Genomic DNA, 9758 nt, shown 5'->3' on the forward strand with positions numbered 1-9758 from the left:
TAATGACCCTTTTTATAACAATCCTAAAGCCTACTGTAGGGTTCAAAAAGAACGACAGTGGGCTTGGAAATCTTCCCTAATTTTCTTTTTTATACGTAATAAAACGTGTATTTATGTCATCAGAATGGTTAAAAATATTTGCGTGGGTAACTATATTTTTATATCTTAGACGCGTTTTAACATTATTATTTATATTTTTGCTTTAAAGGGTCTACTGGATACAATTCGGTAATTATATAATATACACTTGAAAGGAGAATTTAGCTCTCGCCTTGGTACGCTAAACTCGCTGCAGGTTCTACATTAAGCCTTGGCTCAAATAGAAGTTCATTTACCTCATTCGGTAATTTTTAACAATTTAACTTGTTTCGCCATTATAAATTGTGAGGGAAAATGGCGGTTTAGTCCTTTTTCCGAAAAGTTTATTTTCACTGATACTTATCAAATGGTCTTAGCTTTTCAAATTAGAGCCATCTGGAGGTTGGAAAACTAAGATATGTTTGTTATTGAATGGCCCAGTAGTATACGGGATACACAGGGTGATAATTTTTATATATATATATTTTATTTTATTAGGTTTCGAAAAATAAAATATTTAAAAAAAATGTGTAACTAAAGTTTTCAATACCTAAACTAAAATCAAAATTCTTTTAATAACTGAAAGCTTTAGTTTAAAGCTTTTGGATCATGGTCATTCAATTAGAGCATTATCATAATTTTTCAACCACCAGATGGCACTATATACAGAATTTAGGGCGTCGTCATTCTTGAAAGTTAAAGATCTTAGCATTGCGTTAGTTCAAGGTTCTTATGGATACTTCTCTGATAAAGTATAAATGATATACTTCTGATAATATGGTTCGACGCGTTAAATGTAAACTTAGAAGCAGAGTAAACTGAAAGAGTTTCGGATCTTTTGGCAAGAGTGTATTTTCTCAGCCGTCAATCACCGAAAGAGAACTGTCACAGTTGCACTCTCTGTAAAGTCCTCCCTGAAAGATACGCCAACAAGCGATTTCTTATCAGACTTTCCTGGTGTGCCTCCTTCGCTCCGGCTCTGATACACATTTGTAGATACTGGGCGAAATTGCTATGGTCAAACGTTACTGACTCCGTGGACAAGAAAATGGTTATTTCAATTCTTGATATCCTAAGTAACTTACAATAAAATAACAATCGATATAATAAAATAATAAAAGCCACTGTTGCATAGTAAAATTTAAAATATTTTATGAAAAATATTGATCACTACTAGAAAACTTTTCGAAGCCGTTCGGCATCATCATCAATATTTTTCATAAAATATTTTAAATTTTACTATGCAACAGTGGTTTTTAAAAATGTATTATAATTAGATTTAATGCACAGGGCTAGCCCAAGTATACCGAAACCCTCCCCCCCCTATTGTTTTAATTCTAATTTTCTGTGTGAATCTTTTTTCGGCGCTGACAATCTCGCCCAGCTCCGACTTGGACTTGCAATTGAAATAAATAGTCCTTTGTCATATTTGGACAATAGGGGGCTCTGTGCCGAACCAAAGACAATAAAGAACTCCGTACCCTAGATTAGAATTCTGAGAGCTTTAATTCTGGATTTCTGGTTGGCGAACTTGACGGTTTTATAATGAAGCGTTTACCCACTTCTCCTCCTCCGAAAATTCAGTCGCTTTATTGTCCTATCATGGCTAACTTTGATGACGCCCTGTTAGGGCAACAGCGCGTCATCAAAGTTGGCCATAGTCTTATCTATACGCCTATATTAAAAGGTGGGTAAAAATGCCGACCCACCTAGCAAGATTTGAATTTATAGGAAAGATCAAGAAGAAACTGCTATTTTGTTACACATCGTCTGAAATGCAGAGATTTTAAACCGAAAACACGAAACAACGCAAGACAGGAAATTAGTTTTCATATAAATTCAAATTTCGCTGGGTGGGTCGACATTTTTACCCACCTTTTAACATGGGCGTATAGTTGGTTACCTTGGTCACGGCGAACTTTAACACTCGCGCAATAGCGGCCAGCCGATTCGTGAAGTTTCTATGTTAACCTACGAACAGAAATATATCTCGGCGTCGAGTACCCGTAGCGGAATTTTATTTTAGAATAGTTTTTGCATATATAAGCAAAAACTATATATATATATATACAAGCACGTATATAAGAGGGGGGGTTTAGGGGGTTTAAACCAAATACCAAATCAAATAACCGGTTTGCCAAATCAAATAGTGTTTAAAACTATTTGTCAAATATTTTATTTCTTGACCAAATAATTTGATATTTGAAAATAGCTATAAAAAGTATTTGGTAATATCAAATAGTTTGGTATTTGGTCAAATAGTTCCAAAATCAAATAATTTGGTGTCTTCAAATAGAATTTGTTGATTTCAAATATTAGATAAATTAGTCAAATAATCAATTAACCGCTAGAAGTTGTCTGGGTTTTCCCGCCAAAAATTTTAAAGCTCGTGCGCTTTGGCCATTGGCTGAACAATGGAAATATGAAAGCGAAACTAAAACACAAAGCAAGAAGCATTATAAGCTGGACCAGTGTAAAAGAAACTTGGTTCTTTACTACTAGTTAGTCTATTGTTTTAGTTAGATTTATTATTATTTAAATTTATTTATGTTAAACCGGCATTAATAAATGCTTTTATTTAAATAGTTTCAGACTTAAGTTAATTAGAAAAGTTCAAGATTAAGACTTGAACAACTTACACTAATGGTAAGAAACAATTTAAAATTCCATTTCTATTAGACTTAATTGTCACTTAAAACTTATAAATCTAGATAAAGGCACGGTTCACATATTTGGTTGGAGGAAATTAAACCTATAAAAGTAGTTATTGGATATTACAATGGAATCACTTTATAATTAACAAACTATAAATAGGTTGTATAAAAAAAATATAAAAAAGGGATGATATTATTTTTTATTGTCAGCGATGTAATTGTAAATATTGTAAGTGCTAGTATTGTTAACATTTGGGCCGAAAGCTACCTTTTTTATGACTTGGTAATAAAGTATCTGTCTTTTTAATTTCTATTACTTAAATTTTAAAACCATGGATCGTAATTTTAATATCTATAATTATAAATAGTTAAACTGAATAGTTTGATGATTAATTGATTAATGATAATTAAGATAGTTTCATTGGGTAATTGACTTATTGTTAAATATAAATGAAATGGAGGTTAAGTTATTTTACTTATTTAAATTGAAACTGGTTGAAGACAACTATTTGACATTATTTGAAAACCAAATTATTTGATATTTGATCTAGTATTTGATATTTGAATACTATTTGGTCTTTGATCAAATATTTTTAACCAAATACTATTTGACCAAATTATTTGACTTTTCAAATATTTGATTTGGTATTTGATGATCTTAAAAAAAAATATTTGATATTTGATTTGGTCCCCAAAAAAAGGTATTTGCACACCCATAGAAAATACCCAAAATTTTCCAGGAAGCGAGAAGAGCAAGGTCGTTTTATTGTTGCGGCTCTCGTTGCGTTTACTAGACACCCTACTGACCTTGTATCCGACCTGGAGGGAACACATGTATGCCCGAGGTATTTCCCTAAATTCCTTTAAGCCCCTTTATTTTCTTTCTTTTGTCTATTCAACTTTATCTCAATTTCTACTCCCTTCCTCCCGAATCTATCTGTTTATGGTCTACTAAACGAATTGATTTTGAAAGTTTTTTTTTCCAGAAAAACGTTTCTTGGCAATAAAAAAAAATTTCTATAGATAAAGAAAATTCATAAATTCAAATATGTGGCCTCTTAATTATAAATATGTGGCCCCTCTCAGAAATGCAGGGGGGGCTAAAGCCCACTTCAGCCCACCTTTAGCGCCGCTACTGTTTCGGTGTTTCACAATAAGTGCCAAAATCCTACAATATTTTCCTGGATGAAATCGCATTTTAAACATTTATACATTTTATATTACACCAAATAATGTTTCTAAAATACTTTTTTATTTTTATATATTCCAATCATGAATCATGATGCTCAAATTCAAAATTACTAAGATCTTTGTTTTCTGGATTTCGCTACGAACGATTTTCCGGAATGCCGAAACTTTCACGCCATCTGGTTGTGAAAATCTAAAACACAAATCAAAATTCAAAATAAAATGGCCGCTTCCTTGTTGACTGTTAACAAACGTTACATTTTGGATTGAAAAAGATTCAAAAACTTTAATTAATTAGTGTTTTTGGAGTATAATTAATAAATATGCGTATATTCTCTAAGATAATAGAATATAGCAAAAATGATTTAAGTCAAAACGTACGTTTTAAGTGGTTCAGGTACAAAAATGCAAGGCTTAATACCAGAAATATAACCAATGTTAGTAAATATCCAGATAATGTCCAATTAAAGCCTGTAACAAACGAAAATATTAAAAAATTAGAAGGCCCCCCTTTATCCTATTTTATATCATTAAATAATAATCCACAAAGTACCCAAGTAGACACCAATTTTTCTCATCCATATCTAACAAATGACGATATCTCTGGAGATTCTCGTAAAGGTATTTATCAATTACCAAATATTTAATGTGTAAATTATTGAATACAAACAATTCTCTGAATTCATAGTTCATATTGAAACCTATGGATGCCAAATGAATGTAAATGATACTGAAATTGCGTGGTCAATTTTAAAAAACGCTGGCTTCCAAGAAGAGAAAGATGAGAAAAAAGTATTGCAAAAATACACTGCCAAATTGCATAAACTTATTTTTATTATCTCTTTATAGGCTGATGTTATACTACTTATGACGTGTGCAATACGCGAAGGTGCCGAACAAACCATATGGAACCGCTTAGAATATCTACGTTCCATAAAATTAAAACGAGAAAAGAACGAACCTCAAAAACAAATAAAACTTGGTTTACTGGGTTGTATGGCGGAAAGATTAAAAACTAAAATTATCGAGAAGGATAAATTGGTCGACATTGTCGCTGGTCCTGATAGCTACAGAGATTTACCTAACTTATTGTCCATAGCATACAGTGGACAATCAGCTGGTAAAGACCATAAATTTCTAGAATTTGCATATTATAAAGATATTTATTATTTAAATGATTTTTTATATGAAAACAGTAAATGTTCAACTATCAATGGAAGAAACGTACGCCGATGTTTTACCAGTTAGAATTAATCCTGGATCTAAAAGCGCTTTTGTGTATGTTTTTTAAATATACTTGAAATAAGGAAAATATTACAAAGATTTACTGTTAACAGTTCAATTATGAGAGGCTGTGATAATATGTGCAGTTACTGCATTGTACCATTTACAAGGGGACGAGAACGAAGTCGCCCTGTTACTTCCATATTGGAAGAAATTAAAATTTTATCTCAACAAGTAAAAACTCAACTTATTGTTTTTTGCTTAAAACTGTTTTGTCTTTTGACAGTAAAAAATATAATTTAAAAAAGCTCAATTTCATTATTTAGGGAATTAAAGAAGTCACTCTTTTGGGTCAAAATGTAAACAGTTACCGAGACATGTCACAAGAAAGTCATTTCTTTACAGAAGGTGCCAATAAGGACAAAACTGTGCCAACGGCCAAGGGCTTTAAAACGATATACAAGCCAAAAAAAGGGGGTCTGTTATTCGCTGACTTGTTGGACAGTGTTTCAAAAGTAGACCCTGAAATGAGAATCAGATTTACTTCCCCGCATCCCAAAGATTTCCCCAATGAAGTAATTTTCAATATTGCAAATATTAGCCCCAAAATATTAACGTATATTTAGGTTCTAACAGTGATTAATGACAACGCTAATATTTGCAAGCAACTACACTTGCCAGCCCAAAGTGGCAATTCAAATGTTTTGCAACGAATGAGGAGAGGTTATACGAGGGAAAGCTACCTAGAATTAGTTGAAAATATTAAACAAATAATCCCAGGTATACAAACAATGTTATTAAAATGGTAAAATTGAAATGTTACCTCACGGTTTCATTTCCAAAATGTTTTAAGACGTGGCTTTGACTAGTGACTTCATTTGCGGATTTTGTGGCGAGACAGAAGAAGAGCATGTGGATACTATTTCATTGTTAAAATTAGTCAAATATGATTACGTTTACGTTTTCCCATACAGCATGAGAGAGGTGAGACATGGTTTAAATTTTAAATAAATCTAAATTGTCAGTGCAGATTATTTGTGATGTCACCAGAAGACAAATATCAAACCTTCAATGACCTTTTGCTTTTTTTTTTCATTTTCTGTTTTTAGAAAACACACGCTTTTCACAAGTTTAAGGACGAGGTACCCAAAGATGTTAAATTGCGAAGACTTGACGAAGTTGCGAAACTATTTCGAGAAATATGCCTTGAATTGCATAAAAGTTTGATTGGCCAAGAACAGCTAGTTCTGGTTGAGGGTGTAAGCTATTTTTACATCAATATTTCCTAAGTAACATTAAACAAATAAGTAAGGCACACAAGTTCAAAGCGATATCCATCGCATAGTGATTAGTTATAGCATAAGTGGATAATAAACATAAGTATGGCACTTCATATTAACCCAATGCAAATTTTTTAATGATGGTCTGTTTAGTATTTGGAGAAAGCCCGGAAAATCGCCGATTTGACAGACCAGCCAAGGCCAGGAATCCATACCTCTACTTGGAATGCTTATCCTGCCAGGAGAGTTTCGTTTGGCCGACCACAAAATACACGTTACGCCGACTGTCCATTTGGCGGTTGAACGATACTAGGTGCGTTTGGCTAGGTACTGTCCTCTAGGTCGCGTTTTAGAAGGCCCAGCTTGGTTTTATTTATTTATTTATTTATTTATTTATTTATTTAGAGAGGTTATCTACAAAGCTGCATAGGCCGACTTATGCGTAGACTTACAGGATCGCGGTATTAAAAATGAACAGAATTTAAAAAAAATAACATAAAAGTAAGAATTAAAAAAAAATAATAAATAATAATAATAATACTTAGAATACATTGCCCGTTCTATAAGTCAACTTAACACTAAAGACAAAGTATAGGACAGGCTATAGTATAACAGTCGGTCAAATGGGTTGCTCATTTGGCCGACCCGAATTTCGGGTAAAAGGGTAGTCGGACAAATGAGTAGTCGGCCATATGGTCTGCTCATGGCATTCGGACATATGAGCAGTCGGTCAAATGAGGAGTCGGCCAAATGTACCCCACCCATCCTACCGTATCGCATATGGTAAGATCACTCTGACGGCTTTGGCCCCACCTACGAGAGAAAAATCCCCTTTGCGCATGCTCCCCTCTCACGTTGTGGTTTGTTAAGTTACCATAGTGACGTCAAAAAAACCGTCAGCCACATCGAGACGAAAATTTGCCGCGATAAGCATTCCAAGTAGAGTTATGGATTCCTGCCAAGGCTTATTGAAAATTGATATATTTTCAAAAGTGTAAATAACGTTTACTTTTGGAAAATAATGATTAATTATTATAATTATCTTAAGATAAAAATAACTATTATAAACACTGGCTCCATTTCAGAAGTTAGTTTTTTTCGAATTTCAAACCTAAACGCGTGTACGCTCATATTTCTCGCCATCAAACTAAATATTTTGCCAACGGAAAGAGTAGGAAGAGACGAGTTTCCTGTTCGGAAACATACGATTTCGCAATCATTCCGCAACAGACTATCATTAACTGAATTATTTATGTGCCATACTTAAGTTTCTTATCCACTTATGGTCAGTGGCGCCGACCCCATGGGGGCGGCGGGGCTGAAGCCCTCATTGGGAAAAATCAATGGGGGCTCTGCCCCCATTGGTAAAACCGCCGATGTTAAAGGCCATTTACTTTTAAGCATCCGTAGCAAGAAAGTGTTGCCAGCAGCCTCATTCCAAGTTTATTAGTGAGCTTCAGCCCCCATTGGGAAAAAAAGCGATCGGCACCACTGCTTATGGTAATAGGTAATATCATAAGTTGATCATTCTCTCTAAGTAGACAAAACTCTATGCTACCTATGACTAGAGTCTTTGTCGGGGTCGGTCTGGCAGCCCTTTACAACTGTCCTATACAGGCTTGGAAATAAGGTTTATTTCTAAACTGGTCTATTTGGCCAGTGACTCCCAACTCTTGAATTATTTAAGTGGTCACGTAGACCAGTTGGTTAATAATACGGTAGATAATTTTAAATTAATAAACTGGACACTGGACCAGTGAACCCCTAGCTTTTGAATAAAAAAACTGGTCCGAGCAATTAATAAACTGGTCTTTGACCCAGTGACCACCGCTTATTTCCAAGCCTGGTCCTATACTGTGTATCACCTCAACTTCACTCTGAATTTATATTGCCGAATCTAACGTTTCTTACATCTCTTATGGTACGTTTCACGTCTGAAACGTGTCTCGAGGGCCGAGAGAGAGAAATTTATACCATATTTGTTCAAGGTCGGTTTCAGATCCAAGGGTAGAGTTTTGTTCAATAAACGCCCCTTTAGTTACCGTCTTGACCACTCGGTGGCGCCTCCGCCGAAATATTTTCAAAATTTTTCTCTCTGGAGTTTGCTCTCTATACAAGCTCACGAAACCCAGACTAAGATACCCGACCGAGACCCGGAATTTGTATACTTAGAGAGAATGATCCACTTATGGTAATATCAGAACGGGCAACACGTCAGGGAAAACAGGGTAAAGTCAGGGAATTTAAAAATTGGCCTAAAAGGTCAGGGAATTTTAAGAATTTGTAAAAAGTCAGGGAATTCAATTTTATCTTGACACATTTTGAAGGTAATTTTACTGTAGACCTACGACAAATTCTATGATTATCATTTATTTCATTGAAAGTTTGGCTAAATTTTTCACATTGTAATAACTTTTTTCTGAAATATAAATCATTTAAATTCATTAATTTCTGATAAAAGTAAAATATAAAAGAAAATGTTACTTATGATATTTACATTAATTTTCCCGTTCTTCTAAATAGGCCTTTCTATAAAATAAGCTACGCTTGCTGAACTTGTTTTTATGTAGCTCATTCGTCACGAAATACAGTTCAGTTAATGCTTAAAAACAGTGTGCCTCGTCGAATTTACTCTTATGTGCAGGGCTTTTTGCGGTAAAACGTCATCGATACGTCACCCGTGACGCAGCAGCAACATCAAAACAATAAGGACAATGTTACTTTGTAGAAAGGCCTATTGATATTTAGTATTTAAATATTACAGACCAGTAAAAGGTCGCAGCATGAATGGGCGGGTAGAAACGACAAGAACACCAAAGTCATATTCCCAAAAGCGGAAGTGCTCGACCCAGATAGCGGCAGTCAAAGATCCATCCTACCAGGAGACTATGTCACTGTTAAAGTAAGCTTTACAATTTAGTTCACTATTTTGAACGTACTTTTAATTTGAAAGCGTATTTCTATAGATCGAAAACTGTTCATCGCAAGTTTTGAAAGGAACAGCCCTAAATCACACAACGCTGCAAGGATTTCATTCGTTTTTATAGTTATTTTTAATTAATGTATTTATAGTCGAATGATTAAAAAATAAAATTGATACGCTAATTTCGTTTCTTTGTTTAAAATCAGCGATTACTTTCTCAAATATCAACACGTAGCCTAGAGTTGAAACAAATTAAATTCAAAATTGTGTCCACCCTCGACAACGCTGACCACTGAACCAAAAATTAACGTTTTCTGTTCTTCCGGGTTTTTGAAAAAAATCGCGGGGCAATCTTCGTCTACTATAATATCCGTAACGAGCTTGGTTTCGAAATGAAGATACTCTGAAAGA

General features: G+C 34.1%; 1 protein-coding gene across 1 annotated transcript; it reads left to right on the forward strand.

The window, feature by feature from the left end:
- The first annotated feature begins 4075 nt into the window (after nt 1-4075).
- LOC149932984 (mitochondrial tRNA methylthiotransferase CDK5RAP1) lies at nt 4076-9528 on the forward strand. The gene is made up of 11 exons (XM_090155178.1): nt 4076-4541; nt 4609-4712; nt 4770-5040; nt 5117-5198; nt 5258-5378; nt 5471-5719; nt 5771-5924; nt 5998-6128; nt 6254-6403; nt 9189-9326; nt 9391-9528. The coding sequence occupies exons 1-11, from the start codon at nt 4244-4246 to the stop codon at nt 9469-9471; spliced, it is 1779 nt and encodes a 592-aa protein (XP_090011304.1). The 5' UTR covers nt 4076-4243; the 3' UTR covers nt 9472-9528.
- The last annotated feature ends 230 nt before the right edge of the window (nt 9529-9758 follow it).

The sequence above is a fragment of the Leiobunum rupestre genome, chromosome 8, assembly GCF_980474605.1.
Source record: "Leiobunum rupestre chromosome 8, qqLeiRupe1.1.hap1, whole genome shotgun sequence".
Classification (NCBI taxonomy): domain Eukaryota; kingdom Metazoa; phylum Arthropoda; class Arachnida; order Opiliones; family Sclerosomatidae; genus Leiobunum; species Leiobunum rupestre.